Genomic DNA, 22,808 nt, shown 5'->3' with positions numbered 1-22,808 from the left:
CATCCTCTTTTGCCCAGTGATTCTACATATGAGAAGTTATCATAAGAAAATAAATAATTCAATCAAAGAAACCAGTATGCATAAGGACATTCATTATCACTTAATCCATAATAGGGAGAAATGGGAACCTGTCCAAAAGATTTTGCATCTATTGAAAAAATACAAAGCAGGCAGATATTAAAATTATATTTAAGAGAAAGGAACATTAAGACACATGATGTACATTAAACACCTAGATTCCAGTGAATTTTTCAATAATGTGTGACAGCATCTGAAAAATTCATGAAAACTGTTGTTTAGGGCTTGATGCCATATTTCCTTCTCATTCTTTCTCTCATGCTTCCCTGCTCAATCATGATTTTTATTCCTGGTAAGGAACTTGAATGCTAAGTCCACATTATAGTAAAAGATTAATTAACTGCTCAATTAAGCTCTATCTGCTCCCTCAACTTAAAATTCTCTACTAACAAAAATAATTACAAATGATTGAGGTGGTAATATGCTTTCTGAGATATGGAAAATATGAAGTTACTGTTAATTGTAGAAAGTACTTATGATTTTCTAACATTTTGGTACATATTTTATATATTCACAGAACAAAAGGAACCACCAGAGGAGCATACATGTCAAGGAGACTGATGTGAAACTGCAGAGAGGTGCTTCCAAGGCGAGACTAAAGACAGACCATGCAGACCAAAGTGTGTCTAACATTGAAAGCACAAGAAATGAGACAGACTCATGACTAAAACCCAAGTTTGTTGTAGTATGTATGGCATTTTGTCCCACTTTTCAAGTGAGTCACTACAAAATTAGTATCAGAGACCATATCTTTGCCTTCAATCTATCTGTTACAATTGATTTGGTAATTCATGACTCAATTTGTCTAAATAGAAGTGCATTTATCAATACTACATTAACGTTCTATCATCTTTACTAGAAATAATAATAAATACGGTTGACTACCTTATGGATGGATTTAATCATAACTCTCTCTAACTCAGCCAACCACTTCTCCACTTGACCTCTGGCTTTGGCTGTTGAAATGGTGTCTACGAGTTCCACCACTTCTCCTTCACTACTCTTCATGTGAGTGATGTCCAAACTTTCTGTAAATTCCACCTTTGCAATTCCTTCAAAACATTTCTTCAAGTGAGGTTGTACTCTATCAGGAAAAAAAATTGTTTAAGGGACTTAACCAAATAAAAGCAATTCCCTAAATATCAGTGTTCTTTGTATACCAATCTTCATTCAAAATTCATAAATGTGCACTATGCGTGAGGCCCCTGCTAGATGCTAGAGATGAAGCGCTGATAGAAAAAAAAAAAAAAAAGACAATTCTTGCCTGCACGGATTATACAGTCCAGTGGGAGATCATCATTAATGGAATAATCACAAAAAGATCTGTAAAATTACAATTATAATAAGAGCTACATGAGGCTTTGTTTCCAACACAATGAATCAAAAGCTGTTAAAAGTAATACAAGGACCAAACCAATCTTGACCAACAGATAAAACACTAATCTGAAGAATCTTCAAATGCACAAAAAGTAAGATATTTCAACTGGGATCTTCAGAGACTGCTTGCAAATTATGAACTAGGTTTAGTGCTTTAAGTAAATCAACTACTTTGAAGGTGCCCAACTTTAGTCTATTCATTGTAATACAGATGGAACTGACTAAATTCCTCATTCTTGGCACATTACAAATGACCAATTGAATTTATCTTTCAAACAGGCAAAAAATGGGCAGAGTATAAAAAGTCAGGTGGAAATCTGAGTCTAAATTTATCTTTTTGTCTGGATTACTTGTCTCCTACTTTGAAGGCACAAGACACAAAACTGACAAATTTAACAAATATCTATTCACTGACTGATGTAAACCAGACTCTCTTCTAAGGAACAGGGAATCAGCTGTGAGGGGGAGAAGGTCAAAAATCTCAGCCATCATGGAGCTTATGTTCTGCTAGAGGAAAGCAAACAGTAAACAAATAAGCACATTATAGAGTAAGCCAGATGATAAAAAGTGTGCTGAAAGAAAACGAGGCAGAGAAGATAATCAAGAAAGGTGACTAGGGAGTGCTGGAAGGGGGTGCCATTTTAAATAAGTGGCCAGGGAAGGCCTTCTTGAGTGGCAGATGTTTGAGCAGGTTTCCACAAAGATCTAGAGGAGGTAAAAGAAGTCTTATGGATATTTGGGTGAGGAGGATCCCAGGCAAAGAGAACAGTACACTGAGGGAGGAGGCTGCCCCTTTTATGGGAGAATTACAAGGACTGTAGCAGAATAAACAAGGAGAAAGCTAGTGGGGGATGACTAGGAAGGATCATGGGGGAGCACCTGCATGGGTGACTGCAAGCCACTGAGAGGGCGCTGACTTTTATTCTGCATGGGACGTAGAAGAGGGATGTGTTCTGAAAAATCTGTAAGACAATATGTGATAAAACGAGAAATCCACTCCAAGATTCATCATATTTGGAAAAATATCATTCAATGATATTCCTTACGCTTTTAATCGTTATTTAAGTTGATTATTGATATGATTTAGAATAGTCTTGAAAAAAGTTATTACATAAACAAAATCATATATATTTAAGTTCTGCATTATTCTGAAAATTAAAGGCAACAAACTTAGCCATGTATTATATACATATAACATATATGTATATCTTACTTACCTAGTGGGATCTTTAGTCTCAGACAGTATCTCAAGAAGTTCATCGTTAGACAAGAAAAAGAATCTGGGGAAGAAGAGACGCTTCTTTTCCAAATATTCATTAAGTCCTTTAAGAATGAGTTCCAAAAGTTCATTAGATTTTTTCAGCCTCTCCAGCATTCTCTCAATAGTTACAACTGCCAGAACATGTTTATCCTAAAAATAAAAAATGTACAACTCAAAAATACTTGATATTCATATTGACTTTATATTCCTATTATTTTTGAGATTGCATGGTTTTAACATAACAAATGTTATTCAAAATTTAAAGTGAATACTTACTTATGTTTTAAAAGTACTCTTGCATAGTCTAGATCTAACCAGCCCTTTAATTGTGTAAAAGCCACGTTGACTTGGTCCTCATTGATGTTGGCCACAATTTCTCATTCTAAGTTGGGAACTGTGAGAGACAATGAGTGTGGCAGGAGTGGGGAGGGGGACACTATCTGAACTCACAAGAAGGACAGGAGGAAACAAAAGAGTATGAGATATGTTTGTCTATTGTTCTTCGAGGAAAAGTACTCTAAAAAGATGTCACCATTATAATTATTATTTTGAATATTATTGTTATCAATAATAATAAAATAACAATTCCTGTTTTATGAGGGTAGATAAAAATAAGGGGTTGGGAGCGTGGAGGAAGGAGCTTTCCATAAAGATCTTACATTGCAAAGAACTACCTTTGGAACCGCATTATAACACTCTGCTTGTCGAAGGACTGAAGTTCAAGGTGTGTTCTTCCTGAACTCTCTAGAGACTAAGATTGTTCTACTTTCAAGGCATGGATTTCTGAACATTCTATCACTTGAAAGTGTCACCGTGAGCTGTTTGCTTTAAAGGGATTCAAACACAATCAAGTATTTTTAAAAGCTTTCTTTTATGCTGTAGGATTCAAAATAAGAATTATACCAAAAGCTGGTCTTAAGAACTGATATTTTAAGAAATAGTTTACTGATTTCTCAAAATACCCCTACAAGTAACCACCAGGCTTATGAAAATCTTTAGAAATACATATTAAAACACAATCTAGACAGAGCTGAAATAAAATTCTTTTTACTATTTTTCCTTAACACATGATTGATGTCATCCAGGTCTAGTCTTGGTCTTATAATCCCAAACTCAGTGTTCACCACTGACACCAATGACAAAGAAAGAAGAATTCTTTACTAAGTAGGCTTAGAAGTGTGAGAGAGAGGTGGCAAAACACATTAGAGATTTTAATCACCAGACCAAATAAACTTCATGAGAATATACTGGTACATTTAGAAAATTTACATGAAATTAAATCAAGGGAATATTGTTAAAAATTAAAAAGAATTTTAAGATTAACTAATTTAAACCTATTTTTGGTACTTAGCCAAAGGGAGTTTGGTACTGACTGTGAGATCAATCAAAAATTTCAACTGTAAATTGTTTCACAGAGAAATTTTATTCTACTGCAGGAACATGTTTTTGTTAATATACTTTCAATGTGACTGGAAAGGAAAGATAATTTTCTGCTTTGTTTTGAAATATAACAATGTAACTTGGGAACACAGCAATTTAATCAAAGAACAAAATAATCATCAATACCTGTTTTTTTTCTTTTTTCAGTAGAACAGGTTCATATGGAATATGCAACATATGCAATTCACTTATCTTTAAAGAGGCACAATTTTTTAAAGGCATTTTATTATATTTCCTAAGAGTTTTATGTTTCAAATAAACATTTAAAAATGCACACAAAAAGAAGCATGACAGAGATTCAGGTCATAATTTAATGTTCAGTTCATTCGACAAAGTATGGAGCAGTGCCCTTGTACTCCTAAATTCAAAAACCAAAATGGTGTTCTTAGAGTGCCACCTTCTGGAAAAGTATGCTTTTCTTTGTTGGAAAAAAAAAAATGTTGCTAATAAATGTGAAAACTTCCTTTCACAAATTAACAATGTTTGTTTTATTCTCAGCCAAAGAATTTACTGCAATTCGCTATTTTGGATCTGAGATTTGAAAGCTAAAATAAAATCAGTTATTTAAAACAACAGTTCATATTTCTTTCTCTAAATATTGCAATTACAAAAGAAATACCCCTTGGAAGCACTTAGCATTTGAGCAAAAAAATTTTTATTGGATTCCTGAGGTCAAACCTATTTATCTAGATCAGCTCAATGATGCTGAATCAAATATGCTAGTTCTGAATCAACACAGGTGATAATCTATGTACCTTGGTATATGGACTTAAGAAAAAAATATAGAAAAGTAATCAATCATCTCTGGACTGGAAACTAAACACTCTCTTCTCATGAGAAGGTAAACAGAACAGAGACTACATCAGATGAAGAGAAGAACAGACCTGGTTCCTAATCACTTAATTAACTTGACTCTCTATTTTCTTATCTCTAAAATGGAGATAAGAGCTCTCTTTCAAAGTTGTTATGAAGACCAAATTAGACAAAATATTGGAAGCACCTAATATGGTGCCTAGAACACACATATGCTTGAAACTACCCTTTCCATTTCGCCTTCTATAACTGTCTCTTGATGAGATACAGACAGAGAGACACTACTCTGGGGGAATTCATGGAGTAAGTCACTTACATCACTCCATTGGTTTAATGGAGTTAAAATAAACATTTTATAAACTGCCATCCTTCTGGTAAGATATTCATCATAGTAAAATAAAACTGGCTTTAAGTTCCTTTAAGCATTGCCACAAAATTCTAGTACAGAGTAGGCATCCCATAAATATTCGTTGAATGCTTGAGTGAACGAGGATGAGTTAAGCCTGCAGACACACAAAGGCACTCAAGGAACTTACGACCCCCCCATTGTACCAACTTATCAGCTAAGGTTCTCAAGGCAGAACAATAAGATGTTATAACAGGAAGCTACCAGAAATTTGAAACTAAGTATGACTCCTTTGACGCTTTAATTACTTTTCATCTTTGGGAGAGGAAAAGGAATTATTAACTGCTATTACTTTTTGGTATTAAAGAAATAATTTTACAAATTTTACGTGTCTTCTTTTGCTTCACAAGTATCACCAATCTCATCAGCTTAAATGACAAGCTACTGGTTGATTTACATTTCTAAACCAATTGCCTGTGATATCAGGGCCTGAAACTTTAATTGGGGTACACACAGAGAGCATTCTAATTACTGCTGCCAGGAAGCTTCACAGAAAGTACACTTAATGGAATTAAGCTCAAGCCAGTTCTATAAACTTCCAGAAGCATAAACTTCCAAATCAGAAAACCCTGGACAACAGAAAACTAATAAGATCCTCTTTAAACCTTTTAAGTACTAGGAAAGGAAATGTGCGTTCACTGAGTAGACCTTTATGCTCCCTTACAACTTTCAGATCCTTTGACCTCACCAAAAATAGAAATTCTTTCAAGATGCAGGATGTTTCTAGGATTAATCCAGCTCTTAGGACCCAGGTTTCTAACACTGAATTTTCAGAGAAGGTTTTTCAGAATTCTTAGAACTAGCAATAATTCAAGGATCAATCTCAATTTAACTATTCACCCACTCACTCAACAAATATTTACGGAGGACTTGATAGATGTCAGACACTGTTCTCAGTGCTTGGGCTACAACGTGAACAAAACAGACAAACATCCCAGCCTCCATGAGGAGACAGACGATAGATAACAAACATAACAATTCAAAAATCATATACTAAGTTAAAAGGTAATGGATGCTGCAAACACGGAAAGGGGGATCAGGGTTGCCAGGAAAGGCAAAGGCAGGTTTCAATTTAAATACGTGAGCCTCAATGTGAGCCTCTTTATAAAGGTAATATTTGAGAAAAGACTTCAAAGACGCAAAGGTACTCATTAGTTCTGCAGATACTTGGAGGTACAGCATTTCAGGAACAGGGTCCAGTCAGAGCAAAGGTTCTACAGCAAAGGGTGCTTGGCATGTGTGATTGAAAAAGAAGAAGAAGAAAAGAAAAGGAAGCTAGTGTGGCTGGAATAGAGAGAGCCAGGTAAAAGTTATAAGGACAGAGAGGTTCAAGAACTTCCTGTTCAAGGAAACCATTGCCATGTCCCATCAGAAGCATTTCTCCCTTGGATACTAAGATATTTCAACTAGCAAGAACAAAAGCAGGCAAGCAAAACTGTGAGTTTATTGGGTGAATTGGTATAAAGTGTCACTATCATTTTCACTTAATTCCCAGACCCATGTACTCTGCCTATGGGAGAAACTCTGTACTTGGAGCTGGTTGAGAACTTATGCTATGTATCCTCTAGAACTGCACCCCAAACTCACACTTTTCTTCCTGCTGGAATAGCAACTGAGTCTTCAACATGAGACATTCCACTTTTTACGAGGTCAATGCTCACATAGGACCTGTAAATCTTACGAGTATCAGTCAATTGCCTCATTGCCCTTGTAGTGTGGGTTCCTTAGCAGAAGCAATGTTGTGTGGAAACTGTGACAATAAGTCATTCTGTAAGTCAGTGAATGACAGTGTTGACAGAAACTTGGAATAAGAAAGAAAATCCCTCTGGTGCAGAAAAATCACTGATCCCTTCTAAGTTGAAAGAGGTCCAATGTATTTAATTCCTTCTAAATGGCTGCCTGGTCCCTTCAGGTGTGACCCTGTATCAGGAGCATGTTGTTAGTTTCTGCTCTTGGCAGCTTGGACACTCAGCAGTGTTGGGTAAGGGACCCAATAATGACAAGTCCTTCCATAATTCCCACCTCTGCCATCATGACTTCTTTGTAGCTTGAGTGACCATATAATGCAGTTTGATGAGGAGAGTTCTGGTCTATGTTTGCTCTCCCAGCTTACTTATTAATTGCTTTAACTCTCAGAAATTCTGCAGTCTGGACAACATATCATGCGATTATTCTATTCATACTCACTGTGCATACAATGGCATATACTGACTGACATTCACAAAATAGATCAACTGGTCAACTAATATTATCAAATGCCTCCTTTTGCAGTGCTGCATTTTATTAAACACTTACATGGAGCACAAATATACTCATATTCTAGTCTATTCTGTGATCCCTTATACCTCTTCCTCAGACCTCCTTGCTGCCAGTCTTTCAATCTTGTTTCTTCTAAGTCCTTGATCATACAGCCAAACTGTTTGCTACTGACTGTGATCAATGTAGAGCCACACTGCTGGCCATTTGTATAGTCAAGGTCTAAAAAACCCCTAATATTTATTGAAGTTGTAGGATTCCCTTCCTACTACCCTTTAAGTCAATCCCCTAAGTAGGGGGCGGGGGAGGTTGTAATTTCTGCTTCTGGATGATACACAAGAAATATTTTGCAGAAATCTATAAGCCAGTCTTTAATTTCTTCAAATCATATCAAGGATTTTTGGCATTTCAACTTCATTTAGGTGGGCCATCACGGAAGCCAGGTTTTGGTCAAAAAAGCAAGTAAAACAGAAATCATTCACATCTCCCTGACTAGCTCATGGAAACCAGGATCTCTGGTAAGCGCATTCACATCAATGCATTTGCCTGTATCTAACTTAGGTTCTCCCTAGGCAAGCACTATTGCAATATAATACCTCCTTTATTCCTTAGGATTCTGGCAAGGGAGGCTCTCAGTGTGAGGGTCAGCGTACCCAAAGTCAATCAACTCCACCCAGTTGTCCCCATTCTCAGTTCTCACCATCCCACTCTTTCCCAGTAAGTAAATTATCTTTCACAGAACAGATCTGGCAAGGCTGTGAATTAAATTACATTGTAATTTGGCAACCTGCTGGATCAGACTCTATAATTTTTGGCTCTGTCAAATTTGTAGCTATGAGAATTAAGAGGTTCTCGAGGGCAACCACAGAAGCACCTTAATCCTCTGACCATGTCTTGAGCAAAGAATTTAAGCCCTGAATTATGCCATTTCTTTCATTTCTCCAGTGTTTTAGAAAAAATTCAGCCCATTTCACATCCCCTGTATTTCAGATTTGTACTCTATTGACCTACCACAGCAGTCAGTTGGTCCACCAAAGCACTGCCTGTAAAACAGACTCTTCATTCCAGGAAGCCAAGAGAATAATTTAAGTAAGTAAATTTTGGAGTGCATGCCAGGTACCACCAGTGTTCCATTTTCAGATGGTAACTAGATTTTAACTACCCTAAGATCCAACTTGGTCATATAGACCAAGATCCTAGATGCCAACTTGGAGGGTTTGATATCTTTATTCAGAGTTCAGTGCAGAATCCTTCTAGGTAATTAAGCAAAAGGGAATTTAATATAGGGAATTAAGTTATTACAAAATCATTAGAAGGTCTAAGGGAGCACACTCCAGGCTGGGCTTCCAGGAAAGACTCCTAGAACCTGTGGAACTGATCTTCCAGGAGTGTTGCCACCTCTGCCTCAGTAAGGACAAAAGGACGCCACCACTAGAACTAACTGCATTCAAGAACATACCATGGTGACTGTGATTCTAGGATCAGAGAGCAGGATCACGAAGCCACTATCATAATTGGCTGTAAATACCCATAAAACTGGTGACCAAACACTGAAGTCTGTCGGAAAAGAAAAAAAAAAGTGATCTTACTTGACAGCAGAACTAGCTAAAACGGCAAGAAGATGGCCACTGTATGCCTTCCAAATCCCAAATGAGCGCACCTAATCATCGAAATCGAATTCACTTCCAGAAACTTAGATGCTAAGGAGTCTGGGAGACACAATTTTAGCTTTCCAGCTCACTAGAAAGAGGTGAGATGCTTGGTGCCAAGTGATCATATTTACTATAGTAAAAGGAAAGAGAAAAATAATGACTCTATACTTGTGGCCTGAAAAACAGGGGGAATAGCATTCATATTTACTGAGATGCAGTTAGACTACAAAAGGAAAAGGTTTGGGGAGAAATTCAAGAGTGCCTTTTCCTGCCTTGTACGAAATACAAAAGACTCATGTGGATCAAAAGTCAAGTTTGGGTACATGCAAAAGATTATCCACTTCCTTCAACCCCAAATGATGGGCAATTCACTGGTCCTGTATTAGGGAGGGGGCCCAAGAGAGTCCCTAGAAAGGTTTTCAAGTGCATGTAAAGAGAGGAGGCTAACGTCTTCTTCTCCAACTGGAAGTCGGTTCCATCACCAGCATGCAGACCTGTGCCAGTGCTATCAGAACAGGAGAAGAACTCTGGGAGAAGGTGGTATGGTGGGACGACCAGGTGAAGGAAGGGCAAGGACCATGTGCTCAAGGTTACCAAGAAGTACAGAAGATGGATCCCAGGTGCTGCAGACCCCAGGTGAAATTAAGGGCTACAGATCTGTGAAATACTACTAGAATATGGGGCCAAAGACATGCATATGAGAGGAATGTGGCAAAAGCCATCATTGGTAGATCAGTTGGAAGATGGAGTCAAGTCTGGCAGAGGATGACCAAACCTAGGGGAGATGCTCAAGATAGCATCCCTCAGCAGCCAGAGCTTGTCGGGGTCTTCACCTGTCCACACTGAGTTAATCTGTGGACTTCACCTCTCCACAACTGGTCAAAAAGCTAGACTAGTTGTGATGATCAACTGTAAAGGCACAGTGCAGGTACCAGAGACAGGAGGCCGTCCACCTTATGACCACCAAAGAAAAGAATAGCCAATTTGGCTGGATTGGTTACATCAGTACGTTTTCTCTCTCTCTCCCTCTTTTTCTCTCTCTCTTCCTCTTTCTACTTTCTCCCCCTCCTTCCCTTTTTCTCTTCACCTCCTCCCTACCTTCTTCCTGTCCCAATACCAAGTGATAAGACCAGGAAAGAGAGAAGCAGTGTGGGAGAGCGCAGTCCCCACCCCACCAGAGCCTCAGGGTTACCTGACTACGGGTAGGAGAAGAGTTCTAAGGAGAACAAGAGATTGAGGTTTTCAAACAGGTACAGCTCAGTCTTCATAGGCAAAACTATCTTAATAACCAAAAGTGACTGGAAAATTCTGGAATTACACTGAAAGGTCAGTAAGGGAGCTTTCCCCAGTGAGAAACAGCCTTTGGCCAAGCGTAGTTAGGAACAGGTACCAAAACATACAACTATTTCATGCTTATACATTAAGGAACCAAGATAACCTCAATTCAAGCCATTTATATTAACAGCATCATTTACATTCTGTTTTTAACCTCTGAGCCTTTTCTCTTGGCATAGTTCTAAAAGAACATTTATTAGAAACCCATAAGACTGAAAGTGATGGCTTTTTGTACCTAGCATTTAATCCAGTGGCTTCTACTATACAGATCATCCTCATTAGCCTTCCTGAGAGAATATGGATTTATGTTTCTTTTCAAAGCTCAGGAGAATATGGACAAAAGCTGTCCTGAATACTAACACATCGAGAAAAAAAAAAGTAAAGCCAAGTGAAGAAGATAATCAAGTCTTATAGCAAAAGTAAATGAAGTGTCATCCAAAGAAAACTGCTTATTTGGGAAGGAGAGGAAGTAATGCTTTTCTGTTAATATGTTTTTAATGTGGTTTTATAGAATTGAAAATCTTTCTCCTTTATTTACTAGACTCAGCATAGCTTCCCCTTTCCTAGGCATTGAACTATCTATAAAATTTCCCTAGCAATATGAATTTTGAAGAGTATTTTGATCGAATGTCAAAAAAAGAATTTTTTTAACTTCTAAAATTATATTGAATAGGAGAATAGAAGCATCTACTTTTTTTCTTTTTTGGGCAACAAAAAAATTCTACTTCAACCCCTTCCAAACAAAAATGTATACATGTTTTAAGGGTTTTGCCCTGTTGTAAGGAAACAATATAGGAAAGGCTAAATTTATAAAACAAATTAATTAGAAATGAGTAAATGTGTTACAAAGTGACTCACCAGTAGGTCCTTTAAATATGGAATTCCAGTGTGATTAATTCAAAAAAGTTTGGTTTATACAGAAGCTTTGTTTCAAGTATTATTACATAAAATGAAGTAAACTTATTAAATAAACAGACCCATGTCCATCTTATGGAATATTTTCCTATAAAATCATATAGTTGACATTGATACAGTATCATCAGTATTTAGGATTAGAGTCACAATTTTCAAAGTTTAAATAATAAAAATATGCATATTTCCATTTTAGGGTAGAAAAACTTTAAGATAATACTCTTCCTATCTTACAATATTGTATTTGATCAAAACACCAATAGAGAAGTTTACATTCATTTAATGATATAATTTAATAGCTAATATTTCTTGTATTTTAATCTTAACTTCCACTAACACACAAACCACGCTTTGCAGGCAGTAAATAAATAAATGTCTTTTGAACTGAACAAAAACCATACCTTTTTTGGTGTTACTGGTTTTTATTAAATTCCCTCCTTAACTTAAATTCTAAGTTCTCCACTGTATTTGTGTGGTGATTGATTGGTAGATTGCATTTTGTTTGTATTTATTGGGCTCTTTAAGTATATTTACCTTTGCAGCAGCTCTTTTTTTTTTTTTTTTGTCCCTACAGAGAAACTTGTTGATTGAGCAGTTGGCATGCTGACCTTTTCCCACCATGGCACATTTCAGTGGTGGTGCAGCCAGTAACATGGGGGCCAGAGAATAAAGAGGACAGTGCGTGCTGAGCACACTGTCTCCCTACCAGAGCGTCCAGTAAGAACCACTGCTAGAACAACTATCATTAAGTAATGCAAATTCAATTTTGATCTCAATAAGTAATCAGGACAAAATACCTATTTTCCTTTTGATGTTTCTTGCTCCTGGGATTCTAAAATAATATCTGAAAAGGAGCCTACGCGGGAAAAAGACAATGGCTTATTTAGATTGTTTTGAACACAAAAATCATGTCACTTCAACAAAACAATCACATTCTCAGAGATTTTTACCTACCTGTACTACGCTTTTCATTGTATCTCTCCACATTTTATCCACGGTTGTAAATCGTCTGCCTTCCTCAGGCATTTGAGACATAATGTCCGGAGAACTAAAAATGGGCTCTAAATACAGCCACGTGGCTTGGACCTTGAGCCATTCATCCAGAACCTCCTGAAGCAGCAGGAGTTTGCCCTCCCATTCCCTGAGAAGCAAAACACAGTGGCTCTTATCAACAGCAAACCAAGCAATGTTTCCGATGATAAAACTCAAAACCATGACTAGGCTGTCAATCTTATATGCAATGGTGTTATTCCAATTTCCATTCTTCTACCTACTAGCTTTGTTCTACAAAATCTGTCTCTAAATAATAGCATCAACATTTATGCTAATACAGATATAGACATGTTAGATGTACCTATCTACAAATGGGTTCGTTTCTGTATATCAGTAAACCTTTCTGCAATCCGATTCTATGGACAAAGGGTACAAACTGAGAAATGAGATTTTAGAGATACTAATGGTATTCTCAATCAAGGGCACTCGGAGCTTCTTAGGAAAGGTAATTGCATCCAAGATTTATTTCCTTTAACATTCTTATTTTTTCAGTTTTTAAAAACTTTGGGGCCATAAAGGCTTTATTTCCAGAATAAAATATTTCAATTCATAAGATATAACTGGCATTTAAAGAAAAATCTACATAATCTTAAATACACTAGTGTGGCATTCGTGAGAAGGAAGCATTTTTGAATTTACAATGAGTTATCAGTTTATTTCTAAATATGGAGAACAAAAACAACTTAACTTCCTCAAGAATAAATATTATAATTACAGCATAAACTGACAATTTTACAAGCACAGTTCTATGGTCTTTGCATGTATTTGCTCTATCCTCACAACAACCCAAGGAGGCAGAGTCCAGAGTGTTGTATCTTTTTACCAATAGGGAGACTAAGGTACATAGAGGTAAGTACCAGGTTCAAGCTCACTCAGCTAATAAACAATAGAGCCAGATTTGAACCCAGACCACTGTAACCACTACACTATAAGAGATAACATAGCCATAAAGAAGAATGATTGGTTAATGGCAACAAAACTTAGAGATGGGATGGCTTTATGTGTAGATTCATACATTACTCGTCATTTATAATTTTAGATTGTTAAAACCAAGAAATGTATACAGGAGTTCAAAAAGTCGCCAGGCATTTTAAAATGTCTTTCTAAAATACCTTCCTTTCAATGTTCATCAGTAAATGTGTCTTTCACACAGGGAAATGAACGCCTCTACTTCCTTCTGGTACTCTTCCCTCTTTCTCCATCTAACCCCTGACTAATGCAAAAAATTTCTCACTAGCTAATGATCTCATGAACAGTCCTTAAAAATAGAATCTAGATATACCACTTTCAGAGAAGTTCAAAAATTACTCTTGATGAGCACATTGGAGCAAGCTGGGCAGGAGGCACAGCAATCAAACACTGAGCCAACACCAACAGCTGAGCAAGCTCAGGTTTAGGATAATATATCAATAACCAGAGGCTGATATCACCAAGCAGGTAGCTTTGCCTCACCATGCAAATTCACACTGAAGTTGGTAGTCTGACTTGGATTTACTCTTTTGTAAGATAAAATATAAGCTGCTTAAAACAATCACAAAAAATTTAAAAACTGACAGGATGGGCTTCCCTGGTGGCACAGTGGTTGAGAGTCCACCTGCCAATGCAGGGGACACGGGTTCGTGCCCCGGTCCGGGAGAATCCCACATGCCGCGGAGTGGCTGGGCCTGTGAGCCATGGCCGCTGAGCGTGTCCGTGCGTGTCCGGAGCCTGTGCTCCGCAACGGGAGAGGCCACAGCAGTGAGAGGCCCACGTACCGCCAAAAAAAAAAAAAAAAAACTGACAGGATAAAGGTCAGATTTAGTTGGCTGTGTCAGACGCTCAAAATTCCAGACGAGAATCACAGTTTCATGCTTTTGCACTTATCTAGCCATCCTTTATGCATATGACTGGAAATTACAATAGGCTTTGAGGAATCATCGACAACAAACTAATTAGTATATTTGGAAAATTACATTATCATCTTCAGTTTTACAGTTTATATGTTCTATAAACTGTGTTCATAGGCATGAGACTATTTTTGAGAGTCAAATGTATAAGATCAGATTGTGGGCAATAAAAATGAATATCTGGAAGCTGACTGTCTACTACCTTTGTTATGAATATACATGATAGCAAAAGGATCAGGACTCTTCCAAAAGCAATAAAGGTTATCATTGCTTACAATACACTATTTAACATATTAAGCATAAAGTACAGAATCAATTTTTAAGAACTGGATATTACATATGAGTGATAATTTTGGTAACATAGTATAAACACTGTCACATAAATAACACTTTACCTCATTTGTTTTTCATAGGGTTTAACGAAAGGAGACCCTCGCATAGTTTGTGTCTTAATAATATGGTCATCCAACAACAGCTGAATTTCATCAACTGATGACAAAATAAATGTCCCACTTTCTCTATAAGGAAGGATGACAAATTCCACTGCATCCCATTCATTAATCATCTTCTCCATGGCCTTTTCGAGAGAATATTCTTTGCTAGCTGCTTCACTAATACCTTCAAACCTATCTAAATATGGTTCCAGATTCATATCTAAGAAAGAGAAGACAGTGGAATCATTTGCTGGCTCCAGGCGGTAACCAACGATGCTGGACATGGCCTCCCAGTGCCTGGGGCGCAAACCAGGATTACAAATCACTTGAATGAGAGGAATGTGCTGCTTGAAATCTTCCACCTTTGCTCTTACTTTTTTTGTCATTGCCAATGCATTTGGAGAATCATGGAAGGTTTTCTCCAGCTTATACAGTCCTCTCCAGTAATTTCCAACTTCTGTTTCTATTTGGTCTGGATTCACCTTGTGATATGGTCCTTCTGTCCATGCCCTGTATTTGGTGCTAAATTCTACAACAGTTTCATAGAGACGAAGATAAGGGTTCAAAACATCTTGGATTTTTTTACGTTGAGGATATATTGATGGTAGCCAACCAAACGCCTCCTCCTCAGCGTTAAGCTGCTCAATCTGGAAGGACAAGTATTAAGTATGTTATTCTGAAAGTGAATGATATTCAAAATAAAGTTTTAAAAAATATTTATATCAAATGTGACCCAAAAAACCTCTCATTAATCCCTAAAGTTAAATTAGGCCATAACTAGAAAAACTGAGCAGTGATCTCTTTTTTCCTATTTGCTTTATTTTGTTTATTTTTGTTGTTCCTATTTCTTTTTTATTACAGTTTCCAGAGAAAAATGACTGGTTAAGTTAGTTAAAATAGTAAATTTATATATATAAAAAGCCTCTGCCCATCCAGATATACTGAGGATATAGCTTTATTTATTTTATTTTATTTATTTTTTTTTGCGGTACGTGGGCCTCTCACTGTTGTGGCCTCTCCCGTTGTGGAGCACAGGCTCCGGACGCACAGGCTCAGCGGCCATGGCTCATGGGCCCAGCCGCTCCGCGGCATGGGATCTTCCCGGACCGGGGCATGAACCCATGTCCCCTGCATCGGCAGGCGGACTCTCAACCACTGTGCCACCAGGGAAGCCCTAGCTTCATTTATTAACTCACAAGAACTTAATTACTTTTTAAAAAATTCATTTATTTATTTATTTTTGGCTGCATTGGGTCTTTGTTGCTGCGCACTGGCTTTCTCTAGTTGTGGCGAGCGGGGGCTACTCTTAGTTGTGGTGCGTGGGCTTCTCATTGCAGTGGCTTCTGTTTGTTGCAGAGCACGGGCTCTAGGTGCACGGGTTTCAGTAGTTGTGGCACGCAGCTCAGTAGCTGTGGCCCACAGGTTCTAGAGCGCAGGCTCAGTAGTTGTGGCCCACAGGCTTAGCTGCTCCGTGGTATGTGGGATCTTTCCAGACCAGGGCTCGAACCCCTGTCCCCTGCACTGGCAGGCGGATTCTTAACCACTGTGTCACCAAGTAAGTCCCAAAAACTTAATTACTTTTCATAAACACAGCATTGTGTTAGATACTGTGGAAAACAGAAAAAAGTATATTGCAAAGTACCAATTCCAAGAGTTAGTAATCCAGATGAGGAGTTAGATACCAATTATTTAATAATATAAGGCAACAGAAGAGATGTGTTAGAGCAGTAGCCATTTAATATAAAATGAATGGTGTACTTTTAAAAATGCTATCACTCAGAGACAAGAGAGCCTGCTGAAATAGCGCAATCACAGATGCTAGAGAAGCTACAACCAGGGCTGGGTCTTGAAGGTAAGTAGGATAAGAGACACAAAGAAAGCATTAATTTCCCCTTAGATTAGTAGTGAAGTTGTGAGGATATGGGAGATGTAGATGAGAAATCTATAGAATTGAAAAGAGTGAGATAGATATGTAAATTATGTAGATTACTTAAAATTTCAGTGGCATCAGGTTTAAAAAATCTACAATTTCTCTTGTCTCAACATACATTTACATATCTGAGATTATTATAAACTATTTAATTACCTGAACTAAGATATTAAAATCTTACAATATATAAAAAGTGGTAGAGCATCATAATATGGTCTGTTTTCATATTTCCCCTTTTTATAAAAAACGCAATTAAAAATTTCAAACTTCTAACATGGCAAAGAGTACGGCTTTTTCCCACCCAGCTGCTTCTAACGAGACCACTGATTTCTGAAATAGCGGTACTGGGAACAAAGTAGCTTGATGGGAGAAAATAATGGACCTAATTTAAAAACACAGCCACCAAATCTAAGCTGGCTTCCATGGAGGTGAGAAATCTAAACAGTAACCAGGTGTTATCACATAATGTAAATGATCAAGATTAAAAAGCAGGTGGAGATATAACTCTATATCTTTAAAAGATGAAGGCCACTGAAATGTTATTACTACCAATAGAGAACAGCAATGCTGCTCCCTCCTTGAAGCATGTCTATAAAATCTATTTGTGCCATTCATATTAATCTCTAATTAAATGTAGTTTAACTCTTTTATTTGAATCCATTTCTTAAAGGTGAATACCCAATACAAATTCAAATGCTCATTCTGTTGAACTAATTCATCCTATTAAGAATTTTAAAATTATACCTTGTCTGCTGCTAAATCCAACTTTCCATTCAGTGTCTGAGCCTTTTTCAGGTACCGCTGTATATCCTGAAGATCTCCAAATGAGTAGAATTCTTCTGACTGTTTAGCATAACTCTGCAATTCCTCCACAAACCGTTCACACCGTAACTGATAAAAACAATTATTTTCGTTACTATTTTTAAGAGTAAAAACCCCTAGGCATCAAGAGAAAATTTTAGAATTTGTAAGGATTGTCAGAATTATTATTATTATATTCTGTCACTGGCAAAATATGAAGAAAGGGATGATCTTGAAGATGACTGGGATTCAAAATATACAGAATTTTTAAGAGTTGGGATTTAAGATTAATGGATTAAGATTCCTATAATTCACAAATTAGAGAAAGTTTACCCTTGTATTATCAAGGTAAGAAGTTCTAATAAAATGAATAAGAATGTGCTAAACAATGGTATTTCTTTAGTATGCTAATGAAATACAAGCACTTGAAAAAAGTCTCACAATAATCAAGTATGAGGCTAAAAGTGAACTCCAATTTTTTTTTTAAGGCCTGTAAAGGTAGCATTTTTACAAACAACTGGAAAAAACTGAATTTCTTTAATTGCGTTCTGATATTCAGGTATCTCTTCAATCAGCAATGCTAAAACAAAGTATTCCAAAGTTATTTTTCTTGTCCCATGGGCTCTCTTCACAGGAAATAAAAGAAATAAATCCAGATTTAAAAGCCGAAAAACTAAACCCTGCCAGTATAAAACAGGTGTGTGTGTGTGTGTGTGTGTGTTTTTTAATGAGAAAGGCTTCTTACGAAATTGTCATTGGTAAGGCATTCCAAATTAAATGGCTCTTAAAAAAACAGCTCTGAATAAAATATTCAGAAGTCAAATCCAGGTTATTCAAAAATAGATTTTATATTTTATAGATTATCTAGGTTGATTTCTGTCCCCTTTGGTTTTCTGGCCAATTTATTGCTCTGGCCCAGTGGGGGAAGGAAAATGAGAGGAAAAATTCATTAACATTATGTGTAGTTTGTAGAATGGTATACATTACAACGAAGTATAGATAATTCTGGGCCACCTAGTGATTTCCTAAGGGTCTATTATATTGTAGCATAAGCATCATATACTCATGATGCTTTCTACAGGTTCTAAAAATTTGTGAAATGGCCTAAACATAAAACAGAAATATAGACTTAAATATAGACTTATAGTTTAAAATGAAGAGTTTTTTTTGTTTTGTTTTAAGTCTATAATTTATTCTGCAAACAACATATGCTGAAAATGAGACAGCCCTGCCATCAAGGAGCTGACCAACTAATGGGGAGATGGAAATAATAACATAATGATCAGATAATTAGCCCGGTGGAGGTGTGTTAAAAGTGTCATGGGAGCAGAGGAGAAGCAGTACTGAGGTCTGACTGAAAGGGCTTCTCAGAAAGTCAGCTGACTTTGCTAGATAGACAGGCGGGGCGGCAGGTCACTCCAGAGAGAATGGAGAGAGCAGGTAAGAGATGAGAGGTGTAGGAGAGCAGGGACCAGAAGTTGCTCAGGGTTACTGAAGAGTCAAGAGCAAGAAGTGGGGAGAGGTAGGAGGTGAGCCTGGACAGGTAGATGGGGGGAATCACACACCATCTTATACGTAGGACACACACACCAAAGGTTCAAGTCACGGAACGTTACAGTGATGGTTCTGGGCACGGTACTTAGGCAAGTTGGTGATTATGAGGTGTGAAGGCTCACCTCACCAAGGGAGCTTTGACCTTAATAAAAAATAAACTCAAGACAGTACTATAAACCGTATAACATAAATACTATTCTTATTAATGCTCATTTGTGGGCAATATATTCAAATGTTTTCTCCCTTGAAAAATGAAGAAATGAAGCCACATCCATCCATTATGTGTCCTATCCTCTACTAAGACTTAGGAGAGGAGAGGGCTAAGATATACTATCTGTGAAATAGAGGAGCTGACATTGCTATGTAAGAAGTTAAATATTTCCAGAAAGTGAAAATAATTTAAAATATCCATGATTCCCACCTTAAGACCTTCTTGATATTGTTCTGTTTTCTCCTTAATGATCTTCCTGTGTTCATCAAAAATTTCATCCATTCTTCCATACCACTGGAAGACATTATTATTTAGCCTAATGTCTGCTGGAGAAAAGTTGGTACACTCAATGAGGAAGGCGAGACAGTTTTTAGAATCCACCAATCTCCGTCCCAGTTCAATCATATCAACTGTCTCTACTTTCTGAATATAAGCCTGAGGGAAAACAAAAATTACAGATGGCATTTTAAGGAACAGCTCATGTCAAAAAATAGCCTGTAGAAATACACTGCATAAATATGTACAGACTTGTTAGAAGCATAGACTTTTGGTTCCAAATAGGGGACTGCAGCACAGTCTGCTTCTCATCCATCCTGAAAACCTTTACTGACAGAGCAGGGCGAAAACCAGAAATACTAAACAACACACAAAGAGCACTGGAAAACCAAAGGATGCTGTGGTTCTCTGGAATATAAGAAGCCGATGCTGAGTGATATCATTTATTCTTTCAGAAGAGCATTTCGGGCACCTATTATGTGCCTGATACTGTGCCAGGTGCTGGCAATACAGTGTGACAGAAACAGACCTGGGCTTTGTCCTCAGACAGCTTATAGTTTAGTGGAGGGGACAGTTAGTCAAATAACCACCATAACAAATGTAAAACTGCAAACTTGCAACAGACACCAGTGCTGCAACACTTTCCTTAGTTATAAAACTAAAATATAACTGTAGACAAATTTAACAAGGAAGGTGCTAAATCTATGAGGAAGACTACAGTACTTTATTGAAGGACATTTTAAAAGTACCAAATAAATATGGAAACCCACGGTAAAACATAATATTATAAGATGTAAATTCTCCTCCCACCAGTCTAGAAAGTCAATGCAATTTCAATCAAAATTGCAATGGCATTTTAAAAAACTAAATTTGATGTAATTTAAAAAGTCTCTGAAAGTACTCAAGAGTAGGCAAAGATTATCATGAAAAAGGAAAACGATAGAGACTAGCCCAGCTAAATAGCAAAATATACTATATAGATGCAATAATTTAAACAGTTCCTGTTCTGGCTCAGGAGTAAAGAATGGAACAGAACAGAGTTTAGAAATAGATCCAAGTACAAATGGAAATTTAGTGTTGAAAAAGAGGCATTTCAAATCAGGAGTGAAATGACAGATCATTTAATAAATTGTACTGAAGTAATTGGCTATTGATTTTGGAAGAAAGTAAGAGCCCTATTTACTCAGTAGAAGTACAGAGAAGGTATACTGTTAAGTGAATAAAATAATTTGCAGGAGTAATGATTCTGTTTTTGCAAAGACAAAGCTCTGTGTGTGTGTGAGTGGGTGAATATATAGGTGTGTGTGTACACATGCACATGGAGGTGCCCATGTGTATGGACATATATACATGTAGCTCTCTCAAACCTCTTTTGAAACATACTAATTTATGCATATATCTTAATAATATAAATTCTGAAAGAAACCTGCTATCCCACTGAAAAATGAGAAAACTGCCAATTACTTGTACCTACCTGTGTTTACCTTCCCTGTTATACCCCACACCTCCCTGTCTATGAAGTAAATGCTTCTTTTCTTAATGCTTTTAAAGTTCTTTTAAATCTCTAATAACCACCTCTCCCTGGCTCTCCCTTTTCATCACTCTCCCTAGTGCCATATATACACATATGTTTGGAAAGAACCATTACCCCAAAAAAAGGAATTATGGAAAAAGAGGAACTTTTACTTTGTACAGTTCCATATTGTTTAAATTTTCACTTTTGTAATTAAAAAGATAAAAAGGACATTGCCTTAAAAGCTTTCATTGATATGTCATTCTAATTAGAATGTTTTCCTGTTGCAAATCCAAACAGTGATCTAAGTGAAAATACATTTTTGTAACTTGATTAATCAGCTTTTTATGTAGTCAAACAACTGCATTTTTATTTCCTCTTACTGATAAAAAATGACTGATGTCTGTATTGAATAAACTGAGAAGATATTTATGCCCTTACAAGAATAAACTTTTTCAAGATACAGAAATATTTTAAATATTAGGTAATGAATCCTATTTGCTAATTCTGTGAAATGTTTCTATGAACAAAGGATATCATAGGTTTGTTTGTATTTGATACACACACATACACATAAATTCACATGTTAAGAACCCCAATCCAAGTACAAATACTTTAAAGGAAATAGAACCCTTTAAAGGCTGATATGTAAAATTTGGTTCTAGTGATTTTCACAAATTTTTCTTTAAGTGAATAATTTAACGTACGTAATCATTTGAACACCTTTTGTAATTTCCTACCTATACAAAGTTTTGAATGATTTAACATGTTTTGCTGGGTTTGCTTAAATATTTTAAAATCTAGGAACACAAGGGTTCTATTTTGGATCTTCAGATTGCTAGAAAAGGAAAAAGAAGATCCTGTAAAACTGTAATGTTATAAGAATGGAAAAGGAACAAAATAAATGGATGATTAACCAGGTGTTTTATATTATTTTATTACCATCAGGTAGACTTCAAGCACAGAGGCAACAAGAAAAATGATGCAAGACTTCTCTAATATTTTTAGTACCATAAGTCCTATGCTCAAAACACTTTTCAGCAAACTACCACAGAAATGTTTAATATATAATAAAAGCCTATCAAAAACAAAATAAAATATTACTTAAGGATTAAATATTTGTTGATTAAAAAAATGAAGGATGACTGCATATCTCAGGTTGCCCAAGACAGTCCTGGTTTACGCCTGTTGGCATGGTAACAATTATTAATAGTGCTCTCAAAAAGATTCTTGTAGACAACTGCATTAATAACTCCAATACTTCACCTCTCCCACTGTCTGTCCTTGTAGTGTCCTCTCACTGGCTCTGTGGCCATTTTGGTCAACAGGCTATTCGCTAATGTGACACAAGCAGAAACTTGAAAAGCATTTGTACAATTGGGCTTGCTTTTGTGCCTCTACCATACCATGAAGACATGCCCAGGTGAGCCTGTTGAAGTTTGAGAGACAAGCGAAGCAGAGTCAAGCTTCTGAAGCTAATTACACTAGTCAACCCAGCTGAGAACTAGCTGATATGATTGAGTCCAGAAGAACCATCTAGGAGGAGTGTCCAGCCTGAATCACCAATCTTCACACTCATGAGGGGTGTGTGTGTGTGTGTGTGTGTGTGTAACTTACTAT

General features: G+C 36.8%; 1 protein-coding gene across 1 annotated transcript in view; it reads right to left on the bottom strand.

The window, feature by feature from the left end:
* DNAH7 (dynein axonemal heavy chain 7) overlaps positions 1–22,808 on the bottom strand; it is a 248,143-nt gene that overhangs the window by 164,669 nt on the left and 60,666 nt on the right. Inside the window, exons 16-21 of the mRNA XM_089915967.1 lie at positions 19,610–19,834; positions 17,578–17,724; positions 14,865–15,550; positions 12,485–12,671; positions 2,673–2,866; positions 964–1,162 (exon numbers count right to left, since the gene is read on the bottom strand). Of these exons, the coding sequence (XP_089772093.1) occupies positions 964–1,162; positions 2,673–2,866; positions 12,485–12,671; positions 14,865–15,550; positions 17,578–17,724; positions 19,610–19,834 (1,638 nt within the window). The remainder of the gene's footprint in view (positions 1–963; positions 1,163–2,672; positions 2,867–12,484; positions 12,672–14,864; positions 15,551–17,577; positions 17,725–19,609; positions 19,835–22,808) is intronic.

Source organism: Delphinapterus leucas, chromosome 8 (assembly GCF_059928025.1).
Source record: "Delphinapterus leucas isolate spDelLeu-1000000601 "Yukka" chromosome 8, BTC_Dleu_Yukka2, whole genome shotgun sequence".
NCBI classification, from domain to species: Eukaryota; Metazoa; Chordata; class Mammalia; order Artiodactyla; family Monodontidae; genus Delphinapterus; species Delphinapterus leucas.
This window is presented reverse-complemented; position numbering and strand designations above follow the sequence as displayed.